Here is a 17471-nt window from a genome sequence, read left to right as displayed (position 1 = left end):
TTGCCAGTATATAAGCAGAATAACTAATTCAGCGTCAGGTGTGACTTTCCAATAGACTTTTAACAATGGTTGTGGTGAGCATCTCAAAAGGCAACGGTTATGTTCAACCAAATTTTTAAGCCTTTTTTTTTGAGCTAAGGCTCATGAATTCATCTGTGTCTTCCTTAGCATTTATGAGGTTCTAAGAGGTAGAGTCTGTGGACTGAATTACTTTCAGGAGAAAGGTTTCATGATCAGTGCTTAAACTAAAAGAGGTGATGTGGTTTTTATTTTGTTTTTAATAAAAAGAGGCTTCACTACTTCCACCACTTTTCTTTCAAGAGAGGGACTAGCATCCTACTGAGGCAGACAGTGTTGCACATCTTGCTTTGTCTTTAAATTCAGTTAACATCGATCATGGATCTGATTTGTCCTGCACCGCTGTGTACAATACAAAAGAGAAAATTAAAAAATATCCAACTAGAAAAACCTCACTGGAACTAAAAAGCAATGAGCAGTGTGGAAGATAAGAATTCCTAGTGACTAAATATACAGTAATGTGAATATGTTAAATCTAGTACTGTATGTACTGTTTTTTAAAGAATGATTTCTATTTGATTTAAAAAAATACAATTAAATCAGATCTCTCCTGAAAGTTCTGGCTGTCATTGTCTTTACCCAGTAGAAACCTGCCTTTCTGGTTTATGAAGCCATGGTGCTAACATGTAAAGCAAGATGTTATGACTCATTCTAACAATTCTTTGTTCTCTCCTGAAAGCATTGCTGATGATATTTTCAAATGTACTTGGGTTTACCCTGAAGAATGCAAGCCTCTAGCAAGTCTGAGCTTAATGCAAGGCAGGTTATGTAATTTTTGCAATGCCGTATGATATGAATGTAATCCTGTTAACATCTTTGATGATAGTTTTAGTTTGCGGTTTTGCTGAATTTTGCTGTAATTTTATCAGGGGAAATAAGACGGCTTTTCTTAGTCTGCAAAACTTTCTTCAAATGCAGCAAAAATGTATTTTGAGATTGAGAAGTAGCCACTTAGGGATTCATCAGCAAAACTGCTTTCTTAACTCTGCTTGAAGAGGCAATTTGCTTGCATGAAACCCTGAAATCAGGTGGCTTAAAATGAGAGCTTTAATTGAAAATGAGGTTGCAGTGGTTTCAGCAAGGGTCAGTGTTTTACCTGAAGAGTGCTCCTCAGTGCTGGGAAAGGAAGGTGAGGTTAGAGGGGTGTGGGAATACCTGCTGGCTCTCATCCTGGCAGTTCCCTTGCGAAGCACTGCTTTGTGTACATGCAGGCATTGATGGAGGATGTGGAAGGGATTGGTGAGGAGGGCTACAGAGACTACTGCACGTGGTCTGTTTTGGCTGGGGATAACCAAACCATTAAGCATCTTACTGCTGTAGAGGTGGAAAACCCGAGCCATTTTAAGTTGGATGGTTTTGCTCAGCATTTCCCCACAGCTGGACGACCTGTTTCTGCAAGACCTGCAACGATGGAAGTGTTGACTGAGCTGTGTCAAGAGAATAAATTAACTGGCATTTATGTTTTCTCTCAGCCTGGCAATATAAGTAAAAAGCAGTTAAAAAGCTTTTTATGCATTGTTACCATTTATCTCTGAAAGGAAAGAAGGGAGTCTTTAATTTCAGCCAAACCAGGCGTGAAAAGTATTTGTTTCTTAGGTATAAGACAGTAGCTTTAGCCACCACAGCAGGAAAGCTGTCCCAAAGACTCTTTTATGTAGAGCCCGTTGCAGTCCTCAGCTGACTGACGAAGCTGACTTCCAGCCAAGTAGTCTAGCTGAATCCTAAACCAGTCCAGAGTTATGCAAGTTGAACTCCTATAAGACTTAAGTTTCTCTCTTATGTTAGTATCTTTGATTACTCCCAGGAGTGTGTATTATTATTGTAAGATGCTTGAATGGAAAATTGATAGCCTCATCTTTGCCGCTGGATTACTATTTCTTAATTCTGCTAATAAAACTAACTGATGCTCTGAATAATGTTATTGGTCAGATGAAGAGTGGAAAGCTCATTGAAAGCGAACAGATTTGAGCTTCATGACCACAGAAGCTATGCATGCCTTCGATGGGCACCGGTCCGTGTCCCCTGTAAGCCATGGTGCAGGCAGCCCTTGTTATGCCTTCTGCAAGGGTTTACTAAGCACGTTTTGATTAACCGTGTCAAAATGCTGTGGCTTTGAGCAGATGATGGTGGAGCCCCTTCTCTCTGTATTATTCTTTTAACATCTAGTATCCAGTTTGAAGTGTCGCCATCATTTATCCGTGGGTCATTTGGAGTCAGGGCTGCTTGTTTACTTTGAGCTTTTCCTGTGTCTGTTCCTAGAGATGCCTGGTCAATTTTAGGTTCCCAAGACATTGTTGTACTTTTTAAATGATAGTGGAAACAGTTCTAATGGTGAAGGTAATTTGCCTTATATGATGTATGAAGGATGAGTTAACTACGTGCCTTTTAGCGGGACATCTCTCCTGCTCCTTTGAATAACAACTGGTTTGAAGATAAAATGAGGCAGGGCAATTACTGTTTCAGTCTTGAATCCCTGCTGTCTAATAACGTAACCTGTATTTTTAAAAAAAATTTTTAAGGTGTGTTTTGTTTTGTTTCTGTCTTTTTGCTGTCGTGCTCCTGATAGTCACCCTATAGCTAAGAGGGGCTGATTCTTGTCTCGCGTTTTTCTTACAACCCAAGTTCAGTTTCTTGTTGAGGAATCTGATGATAAAATCACTGTATTGCTCTGCTTTATCCAAAATGCTAAAATGAGATTTAGTGAATTTCTGCTTACCTTAATCATGTTTCCCTGTTTTTTTTTCTGTTATGTGGCTGATCATTAAGTCTCTGTACATGCTGAGGGAATATGTAATTACAGTTGCTTCGTGTAAACAACCTGTATGATGGCTTTAGACTGTTACACACCGAGAACCTTTCAAGAACATCTCCTGGTTTAAGCAACCATAGTAAATCTGGTAAATAGCATGGATACGCAATTCCCAGCCTACCAGAGATGCTTACCTCGTCATAACTTGCTTGGACTGTGAGTGGCCATCTGAAATTGTTGTACTGGCCCTGCCCATGTGACTAGGTACAAATCCTGACCAAATGCACGTGCTGGAAAAAAATGGATGTATCTTCACTGTCGTTACGTTATTGATACTTCACCAGCAAAGCAAAATCAAGTGAAGTTTTAATTAATATTATTTGCCATTTTAATTTTGAAATTATTTGTTCATAGGGTAAAAAGTGAAATAGCACAAACGATATCCCCCAGGTTCCTCTTCCTGCTTCTTTTCTCTCTGGTGATTTTACTACACTCTAGCAGTTTATACAATATGAAGCAGTTAACCAAAACGTAATTATGAGTTATATTTATATTTTCTTGTGGAATTTAGGACTGTAATAGTCAAAGGCTCTAACTGATTCTTAGGGGGGATCATTCTGTGTAATTGTTCTCAGTCTTCCTAATCTGTTTGTTGTTGGCTGCCAGGCTAATGGACAAATAAGAGGCATTCAGGTGGAAGTGAGCTTTTTATAATGCATCCTCAACAGTACAATGTTGTTTGCGGTATTGTCCCCAGCATTGTTTGCAAATACTGGCGTAGACCCTTAATGAGGTACTATTCAAGAAAACAATAGGATTATTTCAACTCACAGTGTTGGATTGCTTCCACATCTACTATCAAAAATATTTTAAAAGAGAACAAATAACACCTAACCTTCTTTACAAAGAGTAGTAACAGAGCAGCTAATGATGTATAATTTAGATCTTAAAGGCGAAGTTTTGCCTCCTGATGTTCGTTGTCAGAGTTTGAGTCATAGGCCTGTACTGGAAAGAAGAGTATGATTTTAGAATTAAAATATATCATGGGGATTAGAATTTTGATCAGAGAACAGAAATTTTCTAGAAGAATTCTAGGTTTACCAGCATCGTGCTTACGCAAGTACACTTGAGCTTTTTTTGTTTTGTTTTGTATTTTGTAACTATTGACCCGCCAGCTACCTAATAATACTTAGGAATGATTGATTAAACATGTATGAGGACAAACTATTTTCTTCTGTACAGCTGAAAGTTTTGTTAAAGGCACTGGGAACTGCCTCCTTTTTTTTTTTTTTTAAGACAAAGCTAACTGAATGCATGAATGCCACTGCACATAGCTGACAAAGGCAGAGCATCTTTGTGAAAAGGCTCTGTAAATTCTTTCCCACAGAAGTCAACGAAAGGGTCGGTTGTCCTGGGCTACGTATTTCGTCACTTAAACCTAGTGGAGATAGATTACTTTGGACTGCGCTACTGTGACCGAAGTCATCAAACGGTGAGTAAAAAACACCACAGATTGGATTTTCCATATGTAAAATTTACCCTGTTTGTGCTGTTTGCCTATACAGCATTAGATTGTCATACTTTCACTAACTTTCACTATTTCCTGGCTCAGGTTTCCAGTAATAATTTCTTTGTGTTTGTTTGCATCAAAGTCTTGGAATAGCCATTAGTATTTTAGATAGGAATGGAATCAAATGCTAAATGTTGTTGAAAACTGAATGAAGAAAGTATTAATAGTACAAAATTATGATATGAAAGTAGGATTAATATTTTTTCCCTTTTAATACTGTGCCCTGAAGCCAGTGCTTGGTGCCCTATGCTGTCTGGCTTTGCTTGATATCTGGGAAGCAATCTCCCTGAGCATGTCCCAGGCTGCCTCACCTGGACCACTTGCTGAACACCTGTTTCAGAGTGTATTGTATGGTTGGTGTGGTGGCTGCCTGTTCACTGGTAGAGCCCCAGGAGTCAGGGTGTTGGCAATGACATTTTCATTCCACCTGAACTACCTTTGTGTCCTTGAGCCCATGCTCTCTTGAGCCTTCTTGATAGGGGCTCCCCAGGTGTCTGAGAGCTTTTTCCACCAGGAGATTACAGTCCTAAATAGGCAAGAAAATCGAAACCAGGCTGAGATTCTTCAGCCAAAGCAGGCAGTGGCTTGGGGCAGTGCTGTCTGGAGTGCCCCCACAAAATGGCCTGTGCAGGGTTCCTGCAGTCAGAGGTGAGGAGCAGGGGATGCTCAGCAGGTGGGACCAGTGCTGTATTCATAGGGTAGTCTTCATATTACCTTGATTTTATAAAGGGAATAATGCCTGGCATGCCTGGTCAAGCAGCTGTGCTTTTAAAGTCACTGTTCTGTGCTGAGAGTACTGCACAAGACCCTGACATGAAAAGATGTCATGTTTCATCTAAAAATAATAACAAGTTACTGAATTGGCTAAGTATTTGCCAATTCCTTCTGTTCAGCAGAAGTTGAACATGTAGAGACTGAAGTCAAACAGTATTATCAGAAGATTGTTGATTACTGCTGAGAGCTACAGACTGCCCTACTCAGTATTTCTGTGTCAGAGTCTAGACATTTATGAATTCAGTTCCTTCATAAGCTTCTAACCAAGTTTCATTCCACAGAGATGAAAGTCAGATTCATCTGTGAACTAAAGGTAGACTGTTAAAAACAGTATTTTTGATTTCCTGAGGAAATCGAGGTGTGAATGAAGAGCACGTAGGTATTTTTTGCTCTCGAAAGTGTTTCCCTTTTTCCTGTAGAGGCAAATAAAATAGAAATGGCTATTACTGGGAACATTTCCAGAGGCACGCATACTGTGTATTTAATGGAGTATATGGCATTATGAAAATAAGAGAAAATTATATCTCTTCTGTGAGCGTCTTAACACATAAAGGCACATTTTAGGACGCATCCTGCTATCAGAGTAGATGATTTGATTGTATGATACCAGTGCATTTTGTATTATGGTAGTGTGCATGAGCTATGGGCCATAACCCCATTAACTCAGCCTCTCCAATTACAACTACAGCCTTTTTGCCTTTTTCTCTCACATGATGCTCTAGTGGTGTAAATTTAACGTTAGCCTTTGTCTTTATTCTCTGGCCAGCCCAAGGTCAGGAAGCCACTGTGCTTTTTGATTTTCCCATGGATCAGGAAGATGTTCATCCAGCTTACCTCTTTTGCCTGCTCTTCGACTGACACCAGTCATGATGTCGGGATACAGTTTGCACTAGCACAGAGATGGACCTCCAGCCTCTCTCTGCGTGGAGGTCTACTGGCCCATGTTTTTCCTGTCTTCTGCACCGGTGGGAACACTCTGTGTCTCCCCGCACCCACGGGTTTTCTTTGCAGGGAAATCCCAGGTGCGTGGGGGAGCGGTGCACAGATCAGCTCTGTCCTGACACGCAGCTGGGAAGCAGCCAGGAGGTAACAACCAGAGACCACAACAGTGGGCCACGTTATGGACTGCACCTCCCATGCCATGCTGCCACAGTGACCGACCGAGTTTGTGCTGCAGGCTTTGGACCTGGGCTGTGTTGTAGCAAAATATTGTGAAAATGCCTGTTCCTGTTGTTTGTCTGTATATGGGTAATTAAAAGTTGATACTGTTTTCTCTGGAAAGTTCATAACTGAGTAAACCTGTGCTATTGTGTTTAGTTTTATGTCTTTTCTGACAATTGTTGCTAGCTTGCTATTTTTAGTGCAATCTTGTAAGCTCTTAAGAATGGCCAGTATCAAGGGAAAGCTTCCACACAGCAAACAGCACCTTGTGCTTTAGCTGTAAACATATATTCAGTTGCACACTGAATATGGCTAAAACTGTCTGGGTTGTTGTGGGGATTAGTCCTGTAATGGCTGGCAAGAAGCCTAGATTTGAATTTTAGATTGGGTATGTTTTGGATCGGCCACAGCAGATATCCTAAGGGAAAGGGAAAAAGGTTACCTTGCTAATTAGTTTTAAAACTATGCTCCTGAGTTAGTCTCAGACAGGGAAATGCGTTTGGAGGTTTGGCTACCTATTAATACATTGCTTGAGGTGGGGAATATTTTATTATTTGCTCTGTCAGGGTTTTTTTCACACTATATATTTAACTGAATGATGAATAAAGCAGGGTGAACAAAACTATGTATTTTAAAGAAGGCAGCCCAATCATAAAAGAAGCATTCTTTTATTAAGGGTTTGAAATAACTTGTTTAGTTATTTTCCCCATTACTTTTGAATGCCTCAGCACTTCCACGTGGTCTTCTAAGTGCTGTGTTGGTGTGCTACCTCGTATGTGGGTGGTACAGTTATTTTAGTAGTACCAGTAGGGTGCTAATCAGTGAACAATGTTTCACTGTGCTGTGTAATATATGAATGCGTAACATTAAAATGGTCTCTTCCTGAAAAGCTAACAAACTAATTACCACGTGAGAGAGAATAGCTGGATGCAGCAAACAGACTGACAGAACTGGATGGCACTGGGAAGGCCATGAACAGTAGGATAAGACATAAATTGGATGACACTGTCTCTAGGGTATTAATTTGGTCATATTACACAAATTTTGTTTTATTGACATTCCAGGTTCCCCCAAACTCTCCATGGTAAACGGACGGTATTTAATTTTCAAAATCAAGCTCTGGAAGATTAGGAGTTGCAAGAACAGCGTAAACTCTGTCTATCTTGTGCTCTGAACAAGCCAGGACTCCTAAGGCAAAACAAAAAGCATCTTGTAATAATTAATTAAAATGTAACATTTAATAATTAATTAAAAATCTTATCATATAAAACTACACCCGAATGAACAGATGGGTTGAACTAATGCTGTAGGTTGCCAGTGGTGTTTCCTAACCTCTGAGTACTTTGCTTGACAAACTACATGGTGCTTTTTTAGCGTAGTATATGAGTACCCTTTTTGGTGTAAATACTTTAAAAGGAAGACCAGTTTTCTTTGCCTGCCACTGAATCTCTTGGTGTGCTTCATCGTCAGCCCTTCACCTGAGCCTTTTTGCATTGCTGCAGAGACTGCTGGCACTCAAGTTAGGCTAAGCTGAGAGCAGATACGGTCTTTAGCTTCTTAGTGTGGATGGTCAGCTGGGTCTGATTGACAGGGCATTTTTGTCTTCTGCCTCATCTGCCAGAAATGCATGACATTGTGCCCCATCTGGTATTTTCAGGCGAACACAGAATCTGTGTGGCAGAAGCTGAAGGTGGCTTAGGAAGCTCTGTCCTGCCTTTTAGTCTCTCATTGCTTTAGTATTTGGGGAAAACAGTGGCCCAGTGATGTACCTCTCCTTTAGTGGAGGAGGGGCCAAATGCTGGGTAAGCCAGTGTTGGGAGGGCTGTGCAGGTCCCCTGCCCCTCTCACTTCTGGCTCCCATCGTGCTGCAGCTCCCAGGTGCTCTCCACGTAGTCCCTTTGCTACTGCCTTTGTGGCATCTCCAGTGTGCCTTAGGATAGTTGTGCTAATTACTGTTCTGGCAGAAGGCCAGTATTTTCTTCAGGCGCACAAAAGAGAGAATGGAAATGGCAATTTTAACGCATAATATCTCAGGAAAAGCTGAGCAGAATTTGATGAGGGAAAGGGTACTTTTGAAGCCCAAAGGCATTTCCTTGTCAAATCACAAAAGCATGCTGAAAAGAGTCATGCTATTAGAGCTTCTCTTACAAAAAAGAGTTTGAAACTCCCTTGTTGCAGAAAACTAGACAACCAAAAGCATTTTAAAGGTCTGTTGATAATAAAAGCTTTTTTTTTTTTTTTTACTTCCAGAAGCTGGGCTGCACTTTACAATCTCACATTGGTCAGGTTGCTCCCCTCACCATCCTTAACCAAACTCTCATGCTAACCCTGCTTAACCTAAAGCTTCAGGAGGCATGTCTGCATTGCACAGCAGGCTATGATGCTCATATCCTCCTTTTCTTATCTGAGATAATGCTAACTGAGCTACTATATTCACAGTGTACAGCATACTGGTACTCTCTTGGGGCTCTAAGGGGAGAAATACAAATACAGAAAGCTGTGTCACCATATTAATTCAGTATTGCAGCCACGCTCATTTCAGGTGCAGTGCTTTGTGAACACCCCTGTACTGCTCCAAGATCTGGAGCTGACATGAGATGGGCAGTGCTCTGTCTCTGTACCGTGCATCCGCTCTATAGCGTGGAGGTGTTCTTTCTCCCCTGCTATGAGGAAGCTCTGTTTTGAGCATACAGAGCTGAGAGCACAGCAGGTAGGAGGTAGCCATGGCAATATATTTCACATCTGTGTAGCCCAGAGGGGGGGTAGAGACAGAGGGGAGATGCAGGTCTGAGTTTGCTGTGAAGCTGAACTTTCTACTGTGAGTGCTGCAGTGATAGATCAGGTCAGCTGTGGCACAGCTGAGCATGGAAGCCTATGCCATGAATTGCATATCCCTGCTGTGCAAACTCATATATCAGAAAGTTGTTTCTTGATCCATCCAGCGTGATTAATAAAGTAACTGCAGCGTGCTCAGATTGCCAGGTTACTATACCAAATTGGTTAGGGTAACAGACTGAACAGTCTGTATGTAACTTAACTAGGAAGAAGGGCATGATTTTAACAAAAGGTTTGCTTACAGTCAAATATGTCTGTTCTGTAGGGAATTACTGTCATATAATGTAGTGTACATTTTGATCTAAAGATCTTAGAAAAACAGATGAACAGGTTGTATTTTGGTTTTGTATGGATTTTTGTTTTCGTATGCATCTGACATTTGCCCACAAGCATGGTATACTAAATTATCTAGAAAGAAAAAGGCTTGTTGTGCTCGTTAAAATAGGTGGCATAGCCAGTGGAAAGAAAATGGAGACTGATAATATAGATTAGAAGCTATAAATTGTTAATGGATTAAAACAACTTAGGCGAAGCTGGTGGTCAGGTGAGTTAAAGGCGGTAAGAGTAAGCTTTTAGAATGTAGCAGGAGCAACAGGATACTCACACTGGTGATCTAATACTAAATAGAATCAATATAACTTCAGATTCTAATAAAGAAAAGACAGAAGTGTTAAATACATATTTGTATGTAGGAATTGCCTGATGAATTATAAATTTCTTGTATAATAAGGATGTCTTGAGCTTAGCAGATTTAGATTCTTTGCACTGAACATTTGCAGAAAACCTTGACAAGATAGTTCTAATTGTTAGTGTTGTCTTAGATTGTGGAAAAATCTTGATAATTTCAGATTAGAATTGAAAAATACCGTGTTTTCCCTTGAAAGTTGTAGTTTTTCCTGTTGTGAATGTGAACAAAAAGGAGCATGTGTGGCATGATGGGTACAGCTTTGTAAGAATCTTAATTAAGACAGCCCAGGATTTAGTTTGGGGTTGATAGATTTTTCTCTGCCAGACACTTCATTGATTGATGCCACAGCAAACATTTCAACCTAGTTAATATTTTGTCTCAAACAGGTTAATGGAATTTGACCGAGGTTTAACCCTATGCAGATAGAAGTAATGAGATTCCAGATTTGTGGAAAAAAGTTTGCAGTCATTTAAAAGGGCTAATACGAAATACTGCATGGCGCTTGGATGCATACTGCTTACACATCTGGCTTGTATGGGAGCCAGATTTGTAAAAGAAAGAAGGACGATAGAGCCCGTCTGTTCTTAGATATGCTGTACTTTAAACCATCTTTTTTTATAATCTCTACCTAAAAATTAAAAGGGAATTATTTTCTTCAATAACATTGTACATTTATAATCAGTCTTAGAAAATAAAAAATTGTTAAATTAAACTAATAATATATGGTCTCTGTAAATCACAATTAGTAATCTAGTAGCCATCACTTTAGTAAATGGATAATTGCATTGATTAAGACTATTTAGAAATCATTGTTTTTTTCCCATTTCTTCTGTAAATGTTAAGTTCCCTGTGCAGATTCACAAAATCTGTCCCTTGCAGTTGGATGGGTATATGCTGGACCCTCCAACCCTTTGCAATAGTGGTGAACTGTTTATAAGTCAGCTAACCCTTGCTGTCTGTGCAGGAGAAATACAGGTGGGAAATCACTGGCTGCCAAACAGATAAAAAGAGCGAGGCTGCGTGTTGGAGCTGCTTTGGCATTCACGAATGCAGGGCTTGTTGTCAGCACCTGCTATGCGAGTGTATTGGATTAATAAAATACTCCGCTTTTTTGTTCAGTTTCTCTTGGCGCTTTAGCATGTGAGCTCAAAAATGTAACTATACCCAACACTATTTATATGTATATGCAAACATTTAACAGGTATCTAATACACATTATTATGTATGCGTGCATGTGTATGCTTAGAGGGCTCTGTTGTTGGTTTCTTGGTTTTGTAAATGTTCTCATCTTTATTATTTAATGTTGGCTTGAAAAATGCTTTTTCATTATCCATGAAATTGCATTCATCTTTGGCTTACAAATAAAATGTTAGAAATCTCCCTCTACTCCCCCCACCCCTTGCATTCTTTGAGAAAATTTTGTCAGCCTTTGAAATAATAAATAGCTACATAGAGATTTTAAGCGTGGGTTAGTGGCGTTGCCACTATGCAAAATATTTACTGGAGAAATGAGAAGGCAGACGAGATTCTTGCCTCTTCTCCACAACTCTCTGTCCCAGCAGTAAACTGGTCTGAGCTGGAGTGTTTAACTTCAGCTATGCAGCACAGGGATCTCGAGGCCCGTGGTACCCTCAGAAGAGCGTATTTCCTCTTGCCGGTTGATGCTTATTTTGACTAGCAGGAGCAGCAGCAATCTGTTTTACAGGATGAGGGCTGGAAGTGCAGTTCCTCCTGCTGGCTCAGTTTGGGGGAAGGAAAGGAAACGTTTAGCGATACAAATAATCAGATTTGTTCCTTCTCCTCTTTTCAGGTTTCCTCTGAATCCGAACTTGCAGTTTTGCCTCTGAATTTTGCCCCCTTCCCCCAGGCTTGGAAATTGCCTTTGGAAGACCATACAAAGGATATCACTTGAGTTGTCAGTCAAGTGCAGCCTAGTGAGAATTGAGTTCCAATGTAACTCTGTTTTGATTATATTGCCTACATGTGTCCATATGGTCTTAAATACGTGGCTGTATCCTGGTTTGTCTCACGGCAGCCAGTGAATCACATGGATACAAGAGGCAGTGGAGTTCAGGCTGCAGAGACAACCAGAAATGTGTAACTATTCTGTGCTTTACTTGCAAACTTGAATGATGATCCATCAATATTCATTATTTTTTTAATAAATAATCAATCTACCTGTGCATGTAAAGCTAAACTGCAAAGAGGACTGTAAGGCAATAATCTTGAAGCCAATTTCTGTTCAGTTCAGAACTTCATGAAGGACTTATTCCGTGATAGATTTTGATCTGATTTTGAAACAGGATAATTTTGATCTCTTGCAGTGTGACACAAAGCTGTCAATGATAAGCAAGTTAGCTTGACAGGGTGTTGTTCGTACTGTGATGCCAGTTTTGACAAGAGGTCATACCACATTTTGACCACATTGCATAGCCAGAATGCACACTGCAGAGTTGTTCTGCCTTTTTTTCTGCCTGCTGACTGTAAAATCTCTTTATCAGCCTGTTGTGCTAGCTCAGATTATTGCTGATATGGAGTTCTAATAAGATATTTGAACAAGTGTGACAAGTTTTTCTTTCCTTCGCACCTTCTGTTGAGGTTGAGAGAGTTTATATTTGAATAGCTATTGGATGTATTCGATACAAGCATGTACTGAATATTTTTTTTTCCATAGAAATTTAGGAAATTTCTTAACAAACATTCCAGGTTTTGAAATAGCAATGGCTAAGAACAGGGCATACAGCTGTTTCTATTGCAGGTGGATCAGCAGCTAAGGGAGGTAGTTTGTTTTTATGTTTTGTCAAAATAATGGTAGTTGTTTACAACCACTTATGAAATTAGTTGCTTGAGATTTTCCACTCAAATGCTTTGTAGTGTTTTTCCCTCCCATCTTTATGCTACTCCTTCTAATAGTGAAATTTTTTAGTCGAGAGAAGTTCTCTGGGTAGAAGGGGGAGATGTTTTGATTAATCATTTTATTCTCGTTCTCTATAGGATTAGTTCAGGGGTGCAGGGTAAGAGTTTCTTTGTTCCTTGGTCTATGTAGTTCCTTAGTTAAAAAAGGCGTGGGTACTAAGGGAGTAGATTCAATCTGCCTTATTTTGCTTTTTCTAGCAGCTGTATTCTGCAGCCTTTTTGTTTCCAGTGTTTTAAGAAGGAGTGCCAATCTCAGCTGGTCCAAAAAGTTTGTGTATGAGGGAAGAGGACTGAAGAAAAGGAAGACAAGAATGGTCTTGGCAGCTGCCTCTGCACTTTCTTCCAAAACTGAATCGTAGAAATGTCAAGCTAAGGAAGAAATAAGTAGCTGGAGGGGTTACAAGAGGAGGATGCTGGTGACCTGTGTAACCATAATGTGAAGTACACAGCTGGTCTGTGGTCAGCAGTAACACCAGGATAACTTTTATTAGAAGTTTGATAAAGCCAAGGCAGAGTAATCAGTGAGAAATTATAGTGCAGATTGTTATCAAATGGTATGGGAACCTATGTAACAGTTTATCCCTCTGCGGCATACTAAGTGTACCTCGATCATCTCTGACACATTTGTCCGACTAGTCCTATAAACTGGCCAGTGGAAGAGTCTGTGACCTCTCTACCTTGGTGCCAATTTCCAGTCATCCTCTCCTCATGTTAGTAGAAACCATTTCTGAAAATCCAAACTAATTTTCTTTTGCTTCTAGTTAAGCCACTTTCTTCATACTTGGTGGACATGAGGAAAAATTGACCGCTGTGTTCTTAAAGCAATTTCTCAGGTGCTGGAAGAGTGCTGTTATGCTGGTTCTCCCTCTACAGTCTTTTGTTTTTCAGAAAACATTCATCCTTTCCTTGTAGGTCCTGTCTTACATGCTTTGTTGTTGCTGTTATTTAGTTATCCTGCTTAGGTTAATGTCCCAGGCAAAAAACAGCAAGGTTGCACATCCGTATACTAGCTATACCAGACCAGGTAGACACCAACAGGTACTTAGTATGATACTTCTGTAGAGTCAGCTTGTCATGAGCTTGAGATATGGTGGCTTTTACCAAATAGATTTCCTTTTAGGAAGACCCCATACCTCCAGAGACAATATGCAGCGTTAGACTTGTACAGACAGTGTTTCTCTGATCAGAAGCTGGCACGAGTTTGTCACTAGCAGACTGAAGTGTGTCTGTCTGCTAATATATCAACATATGAATAAATATAGAATTGCAAATGTTCTGTATTAATTTTCCATGTTAAGTGACTAATTTCCATAATTATCTGTCTCACAGTACTGGCTGGATCCTGCAAAGACCCTTGCTGAACATAAAGAATTGATAAACAGTATGTATTTAATTTGAACTTAAAGAACTTATCTGAAGATTAAGTAACAGAGGCAATGTTCCGTATATACAGCGTGTACAACATTTATATTCTAGTCACAACAGATTGATAGTTCTTGAACAAATTTATTACTGCAGTTCATAGCTGTGTCAAAATTTCACACACAGATTGAACATACCATCATTTTGCAATAATTTGTGTGATTATTGTCCAAAGATTTCTGTGTGCTTAAGTTTTATTTTAGAATAATAAATGGTGCTATTCTTAAATTATATAATTAATTTTGAGGTAGCTGTAATACCTTTATCAAACTGTACCATACCATAACCAACTTAGATTCCTTTTTGCTTCTGAAAGTAGAAGTAGTGCCTCTTACTGATAATGGAGTATCTGCTGTTACTGTCACTCTTCAGATATCACAGATGCAAGGTGTGTTATTTTTATTATAATTAAAAAATATGGTAAGATTATTTTACTTAAGAATTTGGAGACCTTCTATAAAAAGATGTAGAAGTGAAGCATGCATGGAATAAACATAGCTCTTAAGAATTTCAGTACTGAGTTAACTGAATCTTTTGGGAGAATGACATTTTTAAAAGGTGAATTAGAAAAGCTTTTCCAAATACTTCTTAATTAAACTGGCACATAAATAAAGTTGCTCCATAAGATTTTTGAAAGTGTGGAAGGGATTAGTATTCAGTATTACTAGTTATGACAGGGAATCACATTTCATGCACAATTACATTTTTCAAAAAGTTTCAGTGGAAAGAGTATCTGAAGGTCAAAATCAAGCAATTAAAAAACAATCTTGGAGAAGTAGTAAAGTAGCAATGAAATCTAAAGTTAAGTCTTCAAAATAAGCAAAAACTCCAAGTAGACAGACAAGCTGTGAATAAATAAACACAAGGCTAGAAAAATAATAATAAAAACTCTTTTCTTTTTTTTTTTTCCCCTCGTGTGTAATGAGTGTAGATGTATGGATTTTCTATGTGGATGTAACTTTTTTTCTGAAACCTTCAAGTTTCATAAAATATTAAATAGACTTCTTAGTAGCTGTTTTGTAGTCAACTAGTAAAAATTAATAACAATTAACAGTTCATAACAACTAACTTTTGCACAAAATATTTTTTTTCCCTCAGCTGGACCACCATACACTCTGTATTTTGGCGTTAAATTCTATGCAGAGGATCCATGTAAACTTAAAGAAGAAATAACAAGGTACAGTATTCAATAAGAGTGTGGTTTGTTGATTTCAGAGTAGTAATCTGTTCCAGCCAGGTACATATTGTTGAGGTGTGGCTGGATTGGTTATTTTTTGCTTGAATATCTGAACGTTTTTGCTTGAACATGTATATGTAGGAAGAGAATTGTGACTAGCTTCACAGTGGTTGGTATAGACAACTATTTGGAAGCCCAAGATGAAAAGGTGCTCTCTGGTGCATCAAAAACCAAAGGGATCCGATATGCATATGTGGTTGTTTTTTTTTTTTTCAAAGAATGCATTGTCACATCTGCATTTATATTGTGCTATAATCAAGTTTAGAGTTTACTTGGATATCAAATATAAATACAGGGAATTTTCTTCATTGGCCATAGCTTAAATTCCAGAACTGTTTTTCAAGAGGATTTCTTTTGGTCTTTCTAAAAATATGCAAAGGAAATTGAAGAGTTGTGTGCTTTTGATTCTTTTGACTGAGCTTGGTCTCTACAAAATAAGAGGAACGCCTGCACTAACACATGCATATTCGTGCACACAGACACATACACACACGTGCTTGCCTGAGCTCTCACGCATAGGGTTTTCTGTTTGCTGTATTTATGAAAGGTCTCAGACAATTAGTTGTAGGTTCAAAAGGAAATTTGAGAATTTGAATAGGTAGATGGGTGAAATTAGTGCACTGGCTTGCATTAATAAATGCCAAAATATTTCTTTTGATGTCCTAGGAATATGACACATGAGAATTCATAAGAATGCATGCAGGGTTTTTAATTTTCCTTAATCAAAGGTGGCAGCTGTTGCAGCATAGGCAGAATATTTTTCTTGTACCAGACTGAGAAAATTCTTTTGTTCCCATACTGGCACAGCAGGAACGGAAGTCTCCAATATAACAAGATTGAGTCTGGCCTGGTAAAAATAACAAACACTGTGGCTTTGCAGGTAAAAGAGCATAAGCTGACCACAATGGGATGCCTCTGTACCGTGAAAGTTTGATGCAGTTTTCCTGTACTTTTCCAGAAGCACTTTCATCCCTGCTCCACAGGGAAGTCAGGTGGCCCTGGGAAGGGAGCTTCGGCCACCGAACCTGTTGTGATTGCTACCCGGGAGGCAGGGTGGATTTCTGTCTGGGAAATGACAGGGGCTAAATTTTCAAAAACTGTTTCTCTTTGCCTTGTGATAAGGTCAGTCAGTGATTTGCATTGCTGACTAGGTGTGCAAATCTAGTCGAGAAGCATTTTAGTATCATTGGTAGGCCTGTCTTCATTGTCTGCACAGTGTTTGGTCATGCAGAATTTGCACCTTAGAAGGTACAGAGGAAGGGCATAAGAAAGCGATATGCTTGTATCGACAGTCTTCAACAAAACTCATTGAATAGTCAAATGCCCTCAACATTTCTGGGCATTTATTCCTGTAGGCTCTCAAACCTTGGAAGGAAGGTGTATCTTTTCAGAAAAAAATATAATAATAATAAAACCTCCTTCTGCTTAGGAGGGATTAAAGGCCCTATTTTCCTTTATAATAATAATTTTCTGCCTAAGTGTGTAATTCCAGTGATGTGTTAACTGTTTTGTGCTAACCGATGTGTTTCCTTGGAGCATGTGTTTGTTATTTTAATGGATATAAGAGCAGAGTCTGTTGTTATTAGATGTTGATGATCTGTGGCGTTACATGATTACTATTTGCAAATAATGAAAACCTGTCAAATTTGTAATTGCTTCACAGCAATATCTGTCTGGCTTGTAGGCAAAAGCTAACACTGTGGTGATTCATATTAACATTTTCTGGATGTGTGTGCTAGAGCAAACTAGTGCTTAGGCACTATTATATATGCGTGAGAAATTTGACAGCGCACAAGATGAGAGTGCTTTAGCTACGAGTTTGGACAAAAGGCTTGGTTTTCTGAGAAGCTCAGCAGCTTCGGTGGGAATTGAGATTGTTCACTTTAGAGGAGTCACTTAAGCACTTCACTTAACAGTTCACTCTGACTGGTTTTTGCAGGGAGGTGGTGTTTTTTGCAGTTTCCTGTCCTGCTTTATTTTGAGACTGCACTATGAAATGCAGAAGTATAGATACCTGCTACATGGAAAAGACATTTGTAGC

The 17471-nt window shown here is 39.2% G+C and overlaps 1 protein-coding gene across 4 annotated transcripts in view; it reads left to right on the top strand.

Moving 5' to 3' along the window:
• Positions 1–17471, top strand: part of EPB41L4A (erythrocyte membrane protein band 4.1 like 4A) — a 143560-nt gene that overhangs the window by 52682 nt on the left and 73407 nt on the right. For all 4 annotated transcript variants that reach the window (XM_068422370.1, XM_068422369.1, XM_068422368.1 and 1 more), the window contains exons 2-4: positions 4215–4319; positions 14101–14152; positions 15292–15370. In XM_068422370.1, the coding sequence (XP_068278471.1) occupies positions 4215–4319; positions 14101–14152; positions 15292–15370 (236 nt within the window). The remainder of the gene's footprint in view (positions 1–4214; positions 4320–14100; positions 14153–15291; positions 15371–17471) is intronic.

This window comes from Nyctibius grandis, chromosome Z (genome assembly GCF_013368605.1).
Source record: "Nyctibius grandis isolate bNycGra1 chromosome Z, bNycGra1.pri, whole genome shotgun sequence".
Classification (NCBI taxonomy): domain Eukaryota; kingdom Metazoa; phylum Chordata; class Aves; order Nyctibiiformes; family Nyctibiidae; genus Nyctibius; species Nyctibius grandis.
This window is presented reverse-complemented; position numbering and strand designations above follow the sequence as displayed.